Here is a 19615-nt window from a genome sequence, read left to right on the forward strand (position 1 = left end):
TGAACTGGGTGACCATATGGACACTTAAAAATACAATCCAATTTCCAGCCACCCAGCTCCCCGTCTGGCCACCCCTCTACAAACCACTTTGGCACATCCATCACATCACTCCATTGTAGGAGCTTTATAAATTACTAACACAATCTACAGAGCTTGTCTTATAGGTTCATAATGTAAATGGCAGGTTATGTGGATTTAGGAACATTTTCAAACACTTTCTACGAATTTTGTTCGAAATTATCTAAGAAATGCTATATTACAAGCTATTTGGAGATATTTTTGTCTAAAGCCGAGAGCATATGCATATTTTGGCATGGTGGCCCGCTTGGGAATTTCTTAGTGGTCTAGCCATTTGAGTACAGAACCACAACAGCTAGGGAATTGACTTTAGGGCTAACAAACAGTATTAACCTATTGATAGCACACAGGAGAACACAAACAAGACACTAAAGGGTTGTAGCATGAGACAGTAGTTTGATATAAAAAGTCAATTTAAACTTATTAAGTTAATTATGATGCCATTGTAATCCTCCTGCCATTGGGAGTGAAAAGAGCAGGCTCAATACAAAAGAGGCCTCAGTGGTCTTGCCGCACCTCACATGAAAAGCCACCCAAGATTATAATATGAGAGGCACGAGAGGAGACACATACATCAAAAGCTTATTAAAGCCAATGAAATAACTCACAGTGACAGCACTACAAAAAGATAACCATTACATTTAAGTGCTGGGTATGTGTGACTTTGAGGCTGACCTTGTGAGCCTGTGGCCTATTGTGTACAAGAAGGCTGTATAGAGAGCTGGTTGATTAGGCTGAGCTCCCCGGGGATCGATGGGACGTCTGCGATCAGCACTCAGAGTAATAACACTGTATTGTGTGCCTACTCAATGACGGTATAAGATGAATGATGTCACAGGGCTATAACACTGATAGTGTCGGTGGTGGATTTCTTGTACTTATTTGTGCTGCTAAATCATGATGAATTGTACTGACTTAAGTATTATGCCAAACAAACAGTATGACAACAACCTTTTGAAACGTAGCCAACCAACAACTAAATAAATAAGGCAATAACCTATAGATTTTTTATGTAAGGGGACGGTCTGTTCACACATGTTTGCTACCTGTGGTTGCTTTGCCAGCTTAACTTTTTCAAAGGGGAGACAAGGACAGACAGACCAAACCCATGTAATCAGAAACTTACCAGGCACCCCGCCCATAATATCTGTCTGGTGTCTGCCCTGTAATACAGGAAATCCAAACCAGAACTATCAAGTTCACATAACTAAGTTGCATACAAATTACAGGCACCAAATGAACACAACCCTACTATTAGTGGTAGGTGTTATTTTTGCCCCCAACGGTCTTATTTTAATTCTATGTCTGTTTGCTTTACAGTCTGGATAATAGCAGGTCTAGGCCTTTTCCCATGTGCACTTACATTAAACTACAACCATAGGTTAACCTCGGACCAGAGCCAAGATTTATGAGTTCCATTTTGTTTTATCTTCCTTTTAAGCTGAAATTCCATCTTTTCTCTTTTTCGTGTATCAGTGTTTGGGTGTATCTTCAATAAAAACGCTTGTGCCAGCTTGTCACAGCAGAGTATCTTTGTCTGTTAATTAAAAAGCTTGGCTCTGTGTTTTTTATCTGTAAATGATATGATTACTGAAATTAAAAACCAGGGCAATCTTGCTCTCATGGAGGCAGAGAGGTAGAAAGTAAAAAGACAAGATTGACAAAAGTAAAGATATTGTTGAACACTGTCCGTATTAACCGATTTGTCATCGAGTGAACACAAAAAACACAATTATTTTTTGTCAGATACCCTATATCTAGCTGTGTGTGTATCTTTAAATACTTCAGTATTGTTTGAAAAAACGGTAAGGGCAACATACCCTGAAGGCATTAAATAATACTGTACATACATCCATGACAAAATATGCTTCAAAACATTTAAATGCTTTAGCTATGTAGCATATTTGCTTAACATTTGCCTTTGCATGCAGATATCTGCACAATATAGATTAAAAACAGCACATTACCAACACAGCTTAATAATCAAGGCCTGTCTACTGTGCTGTGAATTTGCACAGACTCAGCACATTTAAATAATATCTTGGCAACTTCAATGCCCCTGATATTACCTTTTTTCCTTGATGGTCTCTAAAAAAGCACATGCAACTCTGTATATTTTGTTCATCCCCATAGGTGGCAATTAAAATGCAATGCATAGAGAAGCAAAGATACACAACATAACATGACAATAAACATGGTTTACAACCAATAAATAAATCAATCTTGTTTGGTTCATTGGGAAGATTATTTTTTCAATTATTCATAGAGCAAAAATTGGTTTACATTTAATACTCCATTTCTTTCAGACAATTTCTGTCAACAATGCATATTTTATTCTTCTGTAATTCTTTAGTGACAGTTAGTATGTATTTTACATCAGAATCCAAAGGAAGTGCTGAACATACACCAACATATCGCAGTAGTTTTGGGTATAAAGGAAAAGCAGCCAAAATGAACTCAAATACATGTCCCTGTATTAAACTCTGGGGACTGAATGAGTGCAGTGGGGCACATCTTTGAAGTCTTACTTAAGCACTACTGCTCAATTCAAGGTCTGATTTGGTCAGATCACATTACAGGCAGAGCAAAGACAGTCTTGCCACACCACAAGAAAAAAAAGACAGGAGTGCAAAACTTTCCTGCAAGGTCAAGTTCACACTGACACTCTGCAAAAAATCTCGCCACACCGCAAGAGACAAAGATGATAACACAGGGCTGAGTGAGAGAAGGCAAAGGGTACAGAAAAACAAATCCTATTGGACCCATGTATGAAAGGACACGCCAGTTGATGTGGTTGGGTGGGGGAATGGGAGGGGTCGGGGTATAATTGAATTACAGTGACCCTATGACAGCACTATAGGTGAGGTCATGTGTTGAATTAATTCTGTCCCTGACCCCGCCTTCAGCAGAGCAGGGCCTCTTCGCTGCCCCCAAGACCCAAAGGCGCAGCAACGGTGACACATCTTTCTGTGCGGCTTCTTCCAGTCAAAAATGTCATACAGATTGACAGCAAGGCACAAAGGCCGACGGAGCTTGCATGCACTGTACGCTTATTTTTAGTGCAAATGCTAAAGCTCTCTATACTTTGGGACATGCATTAGACAAGCTGCTATTTTGGTTTGCGGGAATCCACAAAAGACACCAAATATAAATAGAATATAGAGACAGTATATTCTATTTTAAATGAAGATCTAGATTGTACAGCATGAAAGCTTGCTCACTAGCCACACAATCAATTAATGTGCAACAATGTAGTGTAGGGCTGTATTTGATTATTAGATAAAGGAATATACTATAATTACTCTCAAAGAACTTGCTTTTTAACCTCTGATCGTGTGTAATTTTCACCATATGTGCAGATAATGAGGAGATATAATGCTCTTACTGTCAAAATACTTATCAAGCTTAATATATTATCACACTGTAGGGAAAGCATAGGCATAAGCATTCACAGGTGAATAAGGGTACTTACTGTCTGCCAGGGAGGAGATCCCCATGCAGTTGAGCAGAAGCAGGAACAGCAACGCCCCTCTGGGCAAGAGGGGCATTGCCAGGTGAGTATTAGGCACCATGTTCCAAGTTGGCACTGCTCCCTTCTCAGTCCCCTGCTAGACGCGTCCCACTCTGACAGGATCAAAGACTAACACCTGGGAGAGCAAACACATGCAGAACAGGAGTAGAGAAACATTAGTATTCAAACTCAACATATATTTGCATACATTTGAATGAGCATAATAACACAGTAAAGCAGAAATATCAAAAGCAAGTCACACAGTAAAACCAAAGGAGACGGATGTTTTGTACACTTGTAAGAAAACGAGAGCACACAACACTGGAGATCTTTGGTTGCGATCAACAAGGCACCCAATACCCTCAACAAAATCCTGCTCGGGGCAGAGGAAAATACAAGTGAAGCGAACGTAACACGCAAACTACATCAGCAGAACAGAACTGAAGTAGTACAATGCTACAGAGAGAAATCATGGGAAGAAATAACAAGAACAAAGAGGAGGTCAGAACGCAGGATTAAGCTCCACAGTCATCCTTTCACAATGGGGATCAGTTCAAAACCCAGAGGACCTCCTAAACTATACTCCCTAAGGACCACCACCCATTTAATGTTCCCCATTAAGAAATTGAAACTGTGTCTTCCAGACGGGTCCAAATCAACAAAGTGCCATGATGTCATTGAATGACAACATGTTTGCATACATCAACATTTAGCTCACGACACCCCCCCCAAGGGAGACAAGGCTGGTCGACAAAGCAGCAGCAGGTGTACCACAAATTAACTTGTTAATTAAACAAGCTATAAAATAGAAAGCTTTGCTTCATCATCTTAAGTGGTAGGTGGAGATACAAAAACAAAGACTGTCCCTCAAATGACACTGCACAAGCAGTGATTCTTTGTCTTTTTAGGAATTAGATTTAGTGTAGGAAATGACTAAGCCAACTGATAAGATTTAGATACATGACCTTAAGTTTGTTATAGCCTGCAGTTTCAATGTCTAATGCTATTACAAACATAGTAACTGTGTATCCCCATAAATTGCGCTAACAAAATTTCTTGTCCCTACACTCTTGCCCGTGGCCATCTGTGATGAGTAATCATAACGCTGTAAAGCAGACCACAATATGGTAAGGATAGATATCTCTCTTTTGATGGAATTAAAGCACTATCTCCAGAGGACTTCAGAAAAAAAAATAACTAAAATGAGAAAAGTTTGAGAAGTTTTTAAAATAAGCCTACTTTTGTCTTCAAGGGCTTTCTGACAATGATTCTGTACAAAGCTTTAACAAGAGGCCTATTGGAAGTGAATTGAAAACTTTCTCAGCTCATCTGTTCAGTCTCACTGCCCAGTTTATAGTGGCAACTGAACAATACTGATTGTTGATATTTGTTAAAAGAGGAAAAAGAGTCGCTCACAATGTGGAATATCTTGCGTCTTTCTGGGTGGCCGGTCAGCTTTAGTCTATTCAGTTCAGCTAAATAAGTTAGAGTGTCAGGAACACAATGCCTCCAGTATCTTGTAGAAAAAAAAAAAACCCTTTCCATTCTTGAGCCTGTGGAGGTGTTGAGCAGCCCATTACTCATGTGGCTATTTCGATGTGTGAGTAAACGGTAACGAAATGAACACATTGAGCACCTGTTCAACCACCCTCTTTGTGAAACAACACCAAGGGAAACACTCTGCTGGGCAGAGATCTTAGCAAAGCAAAATTTCAAGAGATCCCTTTTTTTCATGTGACCTCTCTTTTAACCTCTTTCAACGAATCACTTGGCGAAGGAAAAGACAGGCATGGCTGAGTAAAATGATGTAAAGGAATGCTGTGAGTCTAGCTGCTGGTGCCTCACCTGGGCACAATTGCAGACAGGTATCCTTGACGGTTAGCTCTTCATCACTCTTCGTCACTTACAGGAATGTGCCTCTAGGCTTTCATGTCTACTAAACCAATTTCCGATACAACACACCTTGCATCTCAGGAATTTCCAAACACTGTGTGCCGCCAATATCATCTATCGTCGGTGAAGTTCAAGCTGTGATTGTATCAAGCCGTATTATACTCCTCTCTGCATGTAGAGTTTTGAGAAATACCCACAAGAGCAGCTTAGATAATTTAAAACCTATGAAATAAAGCTTCCCTCTGTGTCTTTTCCTTCACTAGTAATGAGAAAGAAGCTCATTGTTGGTGTGTTAAACTGTAGCAGTCTGGAGGAGAGAAAGAAATACTTTTACACTGCTCAGAGTGCCAAAGAACTGGATCACACCTCCACTCTGCAACCAGACTTAAAGATATTTAGGCTCCACTTTTATTTCAAGTTAATACCCCAAGTTAGCCTTGCAAAATGAATGTAACTAACCTAAAGTTTGACTGACAATTTGTTTTGACACTCATTTTTACGTATGCCAGCGTTGCGTTGGTTCATGTCGGTGGGTAGTGAGAGTGAGTGAGGCTGATAGAGTTGGCTACTCGCCGTGCTCCAAACCCTTAGCGGTGGAGGGATATCTTTCACAGCAGATGCCAGAGAGAGGCAGATGCTTTTCATCTTCAATGAGACAAATTCCTAGAGCGAGGTTTATTCTTTATTTATTTAGCTACTTATTTTTTCCCAGTGCAGCTTGGTGCCTCCCAGCTGCACACACATACTATGGGACAGCACTCACAATGTGCATTTGTGTTGTGGCAGTAGCGCTACTAAGAGAGGGACGGGGCACCGACGTGGAGAAATGGTGCAGTGTGATCCAAAAACTGAGCAAGTGGCTCAGCACACAGGAAGACATTGTTTGCAACTATGTGGGAGAGCGAGAGAAAAACAGTAAGAACATGTAGGGGTGGATGTCTGCCCTTGTGAGATTGTATGTGGATCCTTCTGTTTTGGTAATGATTTCATTCTGAGGCCTGGTGTGTGTTTTTTTGTGTGTGTGTTTGTGTGTGTATGTGTGTATGAGTAAGAGGGGAAAGTGTGTGTGAGACAGAATGAGTTAGCACTGCATAATTATGGTTGAAATGATCATCCAGATTATTTCACCAGAAATTTAGATCCTAATTAATAATCACTAGTCAGGATTAGTCAGGATGAATTCAGGAGCTAAATTAATTTACCGCAGCAGTGGATGATCTAAATTAATACTGTTATAAACCAGTATGCCAAAGCATATACCAGAGTTTTACATATTTTTTTAATTTCAAACAGTAAATTAGGGCATTCTAGTTAATACATGTTATAATCTGATTTACATCAGTTATTTGTATTTTTCTCTCATCTTACATATGTGAACTATTGCCAATTATTAATAAGATGCATAACTGCTATTCAGTGGATGTTACTGTGCATAAGATTTATTGAAATGTTTCATGCATCTATAATAAGATTTATAATTTATATATACTATAATTATATATTATATAATGTATATTACTCTTACTTATTAATTTACAGTTAATATATATACTTTTTCAGGATGTTTCAAGGCTTGTTCAGTACCTAAAAATCTTGTTTACTTTAGAGAATTAACTGGAAGAGTTTGATTTCCTGTTGACTTAGTTGTTGAGTAATAACGTCAGGAGGAAGTTCGTTACTTTTTATGTTGAACTGTGAACTGTTTGCTGTGAGCTGTTGTCACTCTACACAAGGAGGAACTGCTGTTCTGTTTCTTTATGAGCTCCAACGTTAAGCGTGCCAACGAACCTTGATGCTAACTTGCTTAAAGAACAAGCTAAAACAGAAAGTTCACTCAGGTTAACAGATTAATGATTAAACTACTCGGGTCTTTCTGTGTTGTTTTCTATTGTGGTTTTCATAGCTATTGGTTTTTCTGTATTTTGATTTGTGAAATTCCTGCATACAAGGTTGAAACTGAGATACTGTGTTTGTGCTGTTGTTTCTCATCACATGCTGTATAACTGAATAGGTTAATTCATATATTGCCATAGTAACATTATATTGGGTTATTAAAACCAGGATTTATCCCTTTAGCCTCTCATTAGTTGTTAGAGAGACTGAGAGTCGTAGTTTACCCTTGACATGTTTATTATACAGTGAGATGTCTCTTTCACCGTTTTACCAAGAGTTTAAAGGGGTTTAATGCTTCATTGAGTATTGCATAAAGTGCTACTCATATCATGAGCTTATGGTGAAAGGGTTACACAAAATTTGACAATGAATTTAATTACCACTCCATTCTTCCTTACACTGTCATTTCCTGTGATTTGATTTTAGTCCTAACCAATCACCAATCACTAGTGACTGACTGAAGCTGCATAAGCATTAAGTTAGTACAAATAAAACAAGTTCCTTAAGAGCAGTCTTTTTATAGAACAGGGGTTTCCCATACGTTCATTTATTTGTGGCAGCCCGCCACAATATCCACATTGCCCACCACATATTGATTTTGTATTTTTAGAGCTGTTGAACTGTTGCTACTTCAGGTTAGCACACTTTCACCCCCTCCGGAGTTCCCTCCACTTTAGGGCATTATTACTTACAACATGGACACTTACAGATGAAAACAAAGGGGAGGCTGTGTCTAATAAACTAAAGCTTTAGGTCTCCGAGGCTGGTTAACTGTTAAGGAAACAACCAGCCTTTTTTACCCAGACTTTTTTAAATCACCCGACAAAATTTGAAATGTAGGTGGTGATCCAGGGGTCTGCAATCAGGCTACACACACTTGGTCTTGTGTCCAATTTGTCAAGAGCATGTATCCTACAGAGAGAGGACTCTGTGGTGGCAATATTTTATGTAAACACAAAGACACAGTGAAAGCAAACATAAGGTTATTATATTGATACTGAGGCAGGAATAACTCTAACCCTTATTGAGCAGCCACTCATCAGGTCATTCAGAGTCTTTTAGGAAGATGTTTTAGAGTCAAGTCAGTTGAGATCTCGGTAATGCAGAGCGTGACATATACGGTATGTGAAGCACACAGAGGACTAAGAGGTTTAGTGAACTAATTAACAAGGGAACAATGGGATGTCAACATCTCAAACGGTAAATTGTCGAGGACAAAGGAGCTTTTGAGCGAGTTCAGTTGGGAGGGGAATAAAACAAAAAATACACACCTATCCTGTTTGCTTGTTTGCCACCCACATCAGGTCCCTGTCATTGAAGTTATTACCACCCCTCACCCCCCCTCGTGCATGCGTATGTGTGTGGTAAGGGAGTGGCCACCCATACAGCAATGGTACTCTACAAACAAGACAAAGCAAGACACAGCTGCGCTGAGAGAGCGCAGAGGCTGAGTAAACACTACTATTACAGTAACTGCAGGTAGCATCTCTGCTCTCTGTCGTTTTCAACCCTCCTACTCATGTTGTCTTTCTTTCTCCGTCTCCATTTAATGGGTCATCCTAAGCGCAGGGAGGTGGGACAGCTGAGATATATGGCTAGCAGTGTGAGGAGCTAATCATGGACGTCTCTGGAGGTGATAAACCCAGACTGGAGAGGTTTGTGTTGGCACAGCCTGCAACGGCTCCATAAACATAGTTACAAGCTGAATTTCAACAGCAGTGTTTTGCCCCCTGATTAGTTTTCCATGCCCTAGAAGACTAACCCTCACAAGTCTGTGCTCCTTTTTTTACCTCAGCGATGAACACACACCACCAGACCCGCAGGAGAATAAAGCAAGCCGGTGAGCCCCGTATTGTAAAATGAAAGCGTAAAGTAACCAAATTAGGTTTTCCCTCCATCTCTGAAAGCCTTGCTGTATCCACAGACTTGATGGTGCATGTCTTTTTTACATGGCTGCGACAAGGCTCTGCATTGAAATTCACCTAACAAAGGGTAATGTCCTGTGACCTATCAAGTTTTACAGCACTTCTGTTTACAAGCTGATTCCGGTTAATTGCTAACACTTTAGTGCCAAGCAGAAGATTGAAAGACACCTATAACAGGCCAGTGCACTTCCCTCCTGGTTGAGCAACAGATAGTAAGGAGCACCGATTACACTGACCTACAATGAAAGTCCTACTAATCAAGAGTGAAATCTCTGTCTGTGTGGATGACTCAAAGAAATCCATGAAGCAAGTGAATTTGAGATGCTTCAATAATTAGAAATAATAATACTACAACCCATGACGCATTGTGAGGCAACCTGTGACGCATGAGGACTGGATTTAATGCACCGGGCCCCTGATGTCCTGATGCAGGCACTAACTTGCCTCTCCACAGAATGCAAAGTCCATCGCGTACTGGCTTCACCCATATGATACAATGTCGATTGGCATTTAGTCTGGTTGAGTGAACATTTAACAAAACTCAATCACCTCCATAAATTGCCACTGAAGTGGGGGATTTACAATCACCTCTGGGGGGCTACCAATCTTTTCAGCCGCAAATCAATCTGGGAATGAAAGGTGATAAGTATTACACTGATGTGTATTACATGGAGTAGAAGAGACATACCAGAGTGCCACTTCCATTTGAATTTATTGGAGAGTGATTATTGGCGTTGTCGAGCTGCAGAGCAAGGAGAAAATGGCTTGCACTACAAAGTGCTGGGCAAAGGGCCTGCAATAAATCAAAAAGCAGGCTCAATGTAAAACAGACATTCATCAAATAAAAAGCAATACTGTGTATACCCGGACCAGTCGAGTGTATGAAACAGCTTTCTGTAAAGTATCACCAACCTTAGGAGCCATATTTACAGAATACAAAACAGTTTCACTTGATTGAATTACAGTGGAATATTCATAAAACCATATACTTCAGCATTTCCCACACATAGGCTCTACTTGGGCCCAGGGACATTAAAACCCGGCCTGGTAGATAAAATCCAAATTCCAATTTACTCTGTGTAGGAGTCAGTTTTACAGCGGTACTTTATCCGTTCAAAAAGGGTATCTGATGTTGTGAACATGTAATTGTCTAGACCGCATATATAAGACGACCCCACTTTTTCAGACGTATTTCCAGGAAAAAAAAAAATTACATTTGGACCAATACGATAAACTTTTCAAATGCATTTATTACTGTAACAGTCCATTCTTTATAGCCTCTGTAGTCTAAATGTCTATTTTTATTCCAGTGTTGTCATTAAGAGGCCGACATCGCAGCAGGAATATTAGTCGACATTTGGCAGGCACGTCATTCTTTATGTCAAGCCTGAGAGAATAACTAATGTCCCATCACTTGAGCCGCTCACTCAGCGATGAAGTGGTGATCAGCTTGACTCTGCGGTGGGCGTGATGTTTTTGCGTTGCCGCGGTGACCATGGCAGCTTTATTCAGCATTCCCCCCAGATATAACTGACAACGACACACACATATGTGCGCACACACACGCACACAGAAGTAGGCACGGGATGATATGAAAACTTCATGTCACGATTATCTTGGTCAAAATAATTGCAATTAATGATATTATCCCGATAATCAACAAAATATGCTTAAAACTCTTAAAGTGGCACTAAAACATACTGGAATTACTTTACCTTACATTTTGTTAAGAAACAAATATTTTTATTGCATCATAGGACACTTTTTTTTTTTTGGGCCCCCTTTTTGGTGAAAAACAAACAAAGACAGATTCAGACTCTTGCCAACATTCAGCAGGTACTCACAATGAGAGAAAAAAAATCCATTAATAGAAAGAATCTACCTATCATCCTGATATCCAAGCATTCACATTCAGAGCCTTCCGTCATGGTGACGAATGACTGGAAAGATGCGGGCGATCCCTTGATGCAAACGGCAATTCAAAATAAATCAGGAAATCTATAGGACTGTATGTTAGTGAGTCAGTCAGCTCTTTAAAGTCACTCATGTGAGGATATTCACCATTATCCCCATAATGGAAATTCACCACGATTAAATTATCTTGAGTGTTTTTATCCCGATACAAGATCAAATCTTATATCCTTCCTATCCCTACACACAACTTTGTGCAGCCTATCCTTCTTAGGACATTGCACTGACTTGCATTCATTGTGGACAGCCTAATCCAAACCCCAACACTAACCTTAACCTAACCTCAATTCACATCTTACCCCTAACTTTAACCAGAACCTCAGAAATTGCAGTTTGCCTCATTAGGACTGTGCTTTGGTCCCCATGAGGACTACTGGCCCTGACTAGGTTGGTGTTTATACTGGAAAAGGTCTCACACACACACACACTCCAGTGTATAACTGACATTTGCATTTACGAAAACACACACACGCTCTCTCTCTTTGTCTCTCTCTCACACACACACACACTATTATAAACATCTTATTAATTTATGCATTTTCTTATTAATTCATTCCCCCCAATCACATTGTCATTCTGTGGGAAACACTGCATTCACATAAAAAATATGTTTAACTCACATTCAAGTCTTAACAAAGCTACACAGTCGGATATATTTTCTTTCATTTATTAAACCACGCTTTTATTCTAAGAGCTTTTGTATGAATGTGAATTCATATTTTACCACTGTTGTTTTCTCTTTTATTTTTTATTCGTTTCATCTGATTTGTTGACATCCCAATGACTGGATTAATTTAACATTCTTATTCAGTATCATGGGCATTAACATTGCTATGATTATTTTTCTTATAAATCCTTACTGTTTATCTTTCTTTTGCTCATCATCTGTCTTTTACTTTTTATCTCAGTTGTGTGTGAAGTACTTTGTAGCTTTGTTTTGAAAAGTGGTATATAAATTTTTAAAAAAAAGTATTATTATTTAGGCCAACCTGTAATTCCTCAAAGCTAGGGCCTAAATAAAACTAATGGAGAATGGTGTAATAACAAAGCTTTGTGTTCAATTCAAGGTCTCTGAAACCGTACACAGCCACTAGCCTTGTCCTAGTTCAAAGACTGAAAAAGATTTAATATTTGTGTTTGTTTACATTTTTAGAGAGTTCTACAAATGAATTACGCATAATTTGGTGTGATTTTGTGCTCTGGCCAAACATTATATCAGCAGTATAAACTGAGACACATTCTCAACAGCAGATGCGCGTATATATCAAAAGGAAATTTACACTGTCAAGCAAGAGAGATGGGCTGAGACGTCACCACTTGATGGTTTGCTTGTGGACAGATGGTGCCATAAAATGACTAGGCAGGCAGCACAGAAGGCATGGACTCCCCCCTCACACCACGCAAAGGACTTCAACCCCCACCCCCACCAACCCCTAGGCAGAAGGCCTCGTCTCCGCCAGTAAAAGGACAAACAGAGCGAAGGCATGTGAGCAGAAAGACTGGCAAATACAGAGCTCCATAGATCAATAGCTTGCCAAACAGAGACAGTTGTTTGGGCTCAGCTCAGTCCATGGGACATCATGGGTGGATTTTAGCAGAAAGAGGAAAAAATATAAAAATTAAGCATTATCAGAATCAAGAGAGCATGGCAGAATATGGAATATAATACAAATTGAAAACAAACTGTATAAGCATGTTTTCTCAATGGTATTGCCCAACATGGAAAGAAACCTTTCCCTTCTTAAGTGTATTTATTTTCTACAGGTGGCACTGAGGGGAGAATATCAGGCATAACTTTGTATAAGAGTGTTGGAGGGAGCTTTTAAAGGCTTCATACTATTCTGCAGGTGTCTCCACTGTTCTAAATCAATTACCTCTAGTCAGTCAGTGCTTAGGGTAGGGGGGGTATTGTAAATCAGCTTGGTGTCAGGCCAGATTAGCGACTGTAACGGGCTGGGAGTGAAGCTCTTTGGCCGGCAGGGACCCTTCAGAGGCCTATATGACAACAAAGCTGTGGCCTCAGTGCTTAGTGACAGCGCAGCAACTTTGGTAATTGTTTGCCACAATACTCTGTACGAGGGTTTTCATCCCTTGAAAATGTCTGCACTTGTAGAAAATGATGCAAATCAATGAGAAGGAGGAAGAGCTTTAAGGCAATATTGGATTTGCTGGATTTTTTTTCTTCAATGTGATCAAAAACCTTGATTTGTCAGGTATTTCATTCACAGGATAACTCTTTTCTAGAAGTTAATCCAAATTCCCCCTACTTTGCACACACATTATTACATTTCTACAGAAATGAGGTTTTGCCTACTCATACTGACAAAATTCAAATTGGCTGTAAGGGGATTAGCCAGACTGCTACCATTGGCTATTAGTCAAAAAACGTGGTCATTCTCTCACTCATGGGCCCTGGGAGGAAGGTTAGTGCTTGTGCAGTTCCTTATCTAACTACATCCTTTTATGGAGATCTACTTTAGAGACACTGTTCAGCAACTATACATATTCCCTTAAAACATACAACTACTGAACACAGAAGTGCTGACTTGCAATCGTGGCCTGCACTACACTTTATGACACAGAAAGACAGAGAATTTCATGATATACTGAATGGTTATGGGGTTGTTTGTCTTCAGTCAGAGCTGCTATGCAAGAAAAAGCATATTGACATAATGGTTTCATTATTTAACCTTACAACAGTGTATGCAAAAGACACTGAGAAAAGAATCCTCTGTAGTCCAAGGTACAGAAGAATAAACCAAGTGTTGACGCAGGGAAGGGTTAGACTAACTCAGGGCGGGCTGGGAAAAGCACCTCCTATATAATCAAGCATTTGTGGTGGGAAACAGAAACTTAAAAAAAGAACTTGATGGTGTCTGGAACAAAGCATAAGCAGGTTTTATTTATAGAGGAGGACCCCCTGTTGAGATGTAACAGGCATACAAACATATGTTTTTCTGGGACCTACCATGAAGTAAAAAAACCTGTGCCGCACAAAGAAAGACCAAGAATCTCAGTCTACCTGAAACAGTTAAGACCGAACACGGGTAGGTTGCCATTGCAAATGTGGAAAAAAAAAAGAGGATCCCAAAGGTCCTAATCCAACTCTTTGCCTGCCTTCTATTCCAGACAGCTATCTTCTCAGCCCCTGTCTAACTAGTGAAAAGAGGCAGATTCTAATAAGCCGCTCTGTCTTTCTGTCAGTCTGTGTTTCTCTCCATCCCCCCCCCCCGTTTCCCTCTCTCTCTCTCTCTCTCTCCCTGGCCATGTCTCCTTCTCTGTCTCTTTCTGTCCGTCTGAGCCATGAGCCAGTCTGGTCGAGCAGATGGAACCATATATCCCCATTGCTCTCTGGAGGCCTGAGGATTTAAAATGTAAAAGAGTTGAGTGCAGAATAGGCAAGGGCCAGTTGATAAAGGGCAAGAGAAGCAGGGAGTCTCAGCTTAACCCATGCTCATCAAATAAGGTACAGTACAGTATGCCTAAAAACTATGATTGTGCTATGAAGGCTTAAACTACAGAAGTAGATTTTACACTCACTTTAACCTGGCATGTTTGTCCTTACTGAGCGCCTAATCCAAAATTATGTCCTACATTACAAGTGCGGAGCAAGAAACTGTATTGCCAGTGGTAACAGAGACAAATGACTAGCAAAATTCAAGTGCAGATTAGTCGTTCAGAAAAGTCAACAGAAAATTAATCAACAACAATGTGAACAGTCAATTAATGGTTTAAGCCATTTATCAAGCTAAAATGTTGGTTCCAGCTTCAAAATGTGAGGAACTGCTGCTTTCTCTCGTTAATATTACTGAAAATGGAAATATCTTTGGATTTTTTGACTGTTGGTTGGGATAGAACAATAAATCTAAAAGCAAGGTTTCTTCCATTTTTATTCCCCATTAAAGGTAAGGGTCATATATTGTAGAGATCATAAGGCCCCTTGAGGGAAATGTGTGATTTGTGATATTGTGCTGTATGAATAAAATTGACTTGATTTGACTTAGCCCCTAGGCTCTAAGGAATTGTGGACATTTTTCACATTTTTTGACCAAACTATTTCACAAACTTAACAGTTAATCCATTAATTATATTAAAAAAAAAAACAACTCGCAGATTAATTAACATAATCGTTAGTTGCAGCACAAAAATAAATCACAAGACTTCCTTGCTAAATAAGACAGGAACTAGGCAGAAACGAACAAGAATTAACTGTAGCTTATGTTAAATTAGGATGTTACTCTTGCGGTTTTGTCTTAAAGTTACCTTGGCCGGAAATGTGGAGTCAGACCAGCCTTCCTCCACACCTCACCTCAGGCCACCTTTCAGGTAATGAGAAAGTATCTGGACACTGTATCTGTCGTCTGGGAGAAGATTCCGCTTCGTCCTCCATCTCCGGGTGGCAGGTTGACAGACAGGAAGAGTGAAGAACAACAGGCGGACGAGGTTGTGAGCAGCACAATCGATTGCTAGCTGACTAGCAAGGTCCATTATACTGACAGGCCAGAGCCACAACACGATGACCTGCACTCCACCAATGCCCTTATTACTACCTATGAATCTCTCACTGTGACCAATCACTTGCTCTCCCCCTTTCTTGCTCTCTCTTGCTATCTCTCTACAGAACATCTCCCCAGACAAAGCATAGGACTGAATTTCACTCTGTCAATCTGATGGAGGATCTTAAATCTTAAATCTTAAGAGAGGCAAAAGCCACACCTAAGCTGCAAGCTCCATGCACTAGGTACACGATGGTAACAGAACAAAGACGACGGGGTTATACACTGTTCTTGAGATAAATGCAGCCTAAACGTACATTTAAGCCTGTGCTATCTTGAAGAAATTTGAACTGTCTGCAAGGGACACCCTCTGTCATATTAAACATTTCTCCCAACATAACCCCTGTCTTTCAGCTATGCTATCTGCTCTCCTTCTCTTTCCACCCCCCATAACCCCCCCACCCAAACCCATCCCTCTAGTTATTCTGAAATCCTTAGTCCTTGGAAGACTTATTTATACTCTCTCCCCTACCCCACCTTCTCCCTCACAGTGCAGCTGCAGATAGGATTTACCTGCAGCTGAGACAGCCTCCAGACTATCAATTACCACCAGTGTAGAGTCACTTTTCTGTAGCTCGGCTAACAAGACATACACACACAACACATACAGTGCGCACACACACACACACAGATCTCTTGGACACATCAACTTAGAGAAATTCTGGGTTGACTGCGAGTCAATCATAATTGAAGATGCCAGAGATCTAACTCTCCAGAGAATAAATTAGTGCCATTTAAGGAAAATTCTGTAAAGTTAAAAATTAGGTCACTTGAGATATTACAAATGACTGTTGAAAAATGAATTCAGAACCCTAAAGAACAGACTAAACTTTTTGACTCATGAAATACATACATATATGTTGTTAACGGGCATGTGGGAAGAGGCAAAAGTGTATTGCATGCATTTGCAAACATCATTACAAAATAAAAAAAATAAAAAAAAGCACAAACACGCAAACCTTGGAAACCATCACTGTCCATTTGTGTAGTTGTGATGTTTGACTGGTTTGCGATGTGCTGAAAACAAAGATCTCACCAAATTCTTCCTGACATGTCATCTCACTCTCTGACAATGATTAGACTGAACACCGGGCCGTTACGCATACAGAGAGACATGCAGGGACAAGACCTGTCATTCACCCCAGCAGATCCACCCTGACGCCTAAAGTGCCTCTGTCAGGTCAGCAAATGAAAAGCCATCACAGCCAATGTTGCAGTTATCAAGCTGAAGTCATTTCAAAGACTGGTTAGATGCTATCTTGGAACTTGGTTGAGCATGTTTGGACTCAAGGCGTCAGTTATGATTCCTAGACCGAGACCTTTGTCGATGGAGGTGAACAACCACCTAGGAGGCGGAAATTATAAAAGGGGCACGGGCTAACACTCCAGATAAAACTCTTATGAGAACTACAGCCTACAATCTAGCATGGCTTGACCATATAGTCAGTGCAAACATCCCAGTGTAAGTCTATGAAGAAAGATCTGAGGAGGTGAATTCCTTTTAAGTGAGCGATTGTGTCTAGCCACAGGAGCAGTGTAGTGATCATTAGGATAACAGATTCAGGTCAAAAAGCTAATGAATGTGCATTGACAATGGACTATATAGAAACTCTCTGTAAAACACTTTTTGCAGCTCACCATCAAACCATTAAAATCACTAGCCTCATGAGATACTCAGCAAGGGGATTTTTTTTTTTCATGCTTTGACCAACATGCAAAAAAATCCATTATTTACCCCATACATGAAATTAGATCGCCTTACCAGGAGACTTAAATTCATTTCCTTGGTTTAAATGTTCATCTCCATACTTAAGATGAGTTTCCTAGCATGAAATGGGAATATGCTTTCCTATGAACTATAAAGAAGGAACTGGTTATCCCCCCACTTCTCCCTTTCCTCAACCAGTGCTCTTGTCTGACTGTCAGCCAAGGCAGCCAAGTCTCCCATGTTTACTAATGTAGAAGCAACCCCTTTATCAGGGAAGAGATTTGTAGGGAAGAGGCAGGGGATTAGCCATCAAATTACCAGGCAGACAGCATCCCTGCTCCAGGGTTGTGAAGCTGTAATCTCCGAGGCTGAAGGGGGAGATCCTGATAAAGGTTTGGGAGTGGAGCTGTGAAACTACAAACTCTGAACTGTGCATAAGTAAAATATGGAAGTGTGAGTATGTTTTTTTCCTTAGCAAGTGCCCCTTCCCTTTTTTGTATGCATTTGTATTGACACTATTGTTATTTTATGGTTCTACATCACATTGTAAACTTTCAACCATGTTGTTGGGCTACGTGGTATCATTACATAGCCCAATGCACCCTGCAGTGCAAGACTTTTTATAGGGGAAAGCTTTCAGACAACAATGCTGTAGCTAGGCAGGACTAGCGGAATTAGATTTCAGTGGCCTTGCCCATGGTTCCTGCATTGTCACCCTGCTGCCCTCCCTTAAACAAGCAATGCTCTCCTCAGAGAATACCCCCTGGACACAGGAATGTTTCATCAACGCCTCAGCCTCCAGCATCCTTACAGGGCCACAGTGGGCCAATGGGCGCCGCACAGCCAGGCTATAAATAAGTCAGGCTTTATAATGAAACCAAATGAATCTCCATCCATCTTCCCAAAACAAGCCAGGGACCTCAGAGTTGTGCAAGAAGAAGAGTCATTGCCTGCGCTTGAGAACGAACCACAGGATGAACAAAAGCCAAATGTTATACTAATGCTGAATGTGCCCCTCTATACAACACACAACACGCATGTCATACTCTCAGGGCTAGTGTGAGCATGTTCAGGTCTGTGTATGGGTAGCCAGGAATGTGAAAACTTATTGTTCCATTATATGGTATCTTATTGTTAGTGAGAGGCCGGGCCTCCTTGTTGCTGTGAGAGTTCAGCCTTACTGGACTGTTGAAAAATAAGTCATAACTTTGGAGGAAGTGACAGGGGGGCTGATAAAGTAATCAAGTAGAATGTTGAGTCTATGCCAGGCATTTGAAGAAATTGGGAGTCTGAGCAAACAAGGGTGGTGGTGGAGGCAGAGGGATAAATCAGCCACATGACTATACTCCCAGAACCAAGCACCACATAAATCAAGCCTACATTCAGTTTTATTTGCTTTACTGCAGTTTAGCATCACAGTTATCCCCTCATACTCAAGAGCAAGGTAAAGCTGTGACCTTTAATTCTCTTTAATGGCAGTCCACAAGCAACCAATCTGACCGTGCCTGCCTGCAGAAAAAAAAATAAATTAGATTTAAGATATTAGCAGCATATCACACGGTAATTGAGTGATATCACATAAAGTAAATGAACGGTATCACGCAACAGGGCAACAACAGCGATCCTTAGTCTTCTCTTATTTTCAGAAAACAGCTTACAGCATAGCAGACTTAATATTAGCTGTGGCCACTGTATGTCTCCAACCTGCATCTCTGCACATTTCACATACACAGTACAAAAAGAGCACAAAAAAAGCAGCTGCCCCTGAAAATGGAGGCTGTTTCAATCAATGTGGAGGCGTAATGGGATGATATGGAATTGAAATGAGTTTTGTGCAAGGAGGGAAATGTCCTCACTGACAAAGCGGATTTGTGTTCCCATTGAGAAACCCATGGCTGTAATGCATAGAGCTAAGGTTTAAATGAAAGGTGCAAGGCTAGGAGCACAAAACAGACCTCTGATGGTTAGTTATAACCGGGCATAAAATGTAGATAGATACAGTTCAAATGTAGAATAGAGTATATAATGTAAAGAAAAAAGAGTACAGAAAAGTAAGTAATAAAGACTGAATGAACACCAT

At 40.4% G+C, this 19615-nt stretch overlaps 1 protein-coding gene across 4 annotated transcripts in view; it reads right to left on the bottom strand.

The window, feature by feature from the left end:
- Positions 1–19615, bottom strand: part of LOC121909077 (receptor-type tyrosine-protein phosphatase F) — a 186362-nt gene that overhangs the window by 112603 nt on the left and 54144 nt on the right. For all 4 annotated transcript variants that reach the window (XM_042429468.1, XM_042429464.1, XM_042429467.1 and 1 more), the window contains one exon: positions 3551–3725. In XM_042429468.1, coding sequence (XP_042285402.1) covers positions 3551–3650 — 100 coding nt within the window. In that variant the 5' untranslated portion in view covers positions 3651–3725. The remainder of the gene's footprint in view (positions 1–3550; positions 3726–19615) is intronic.

The sequence above is a fragment of the Thunnus maccoyii genome, chromosome 12, assembly GCF_910596095.1.
Source record: "Thunnus maccoyii chromosome 12, fThuMac1.1, whole genome shotgun sequence".
In the NCBI taxonomy this organism is placed as follows: Eukaryota; Metazoa; Chordata; class Actinopteri; order Scombriformes; family Scombridae; genus Thunnus; species Thunnus maccoyii.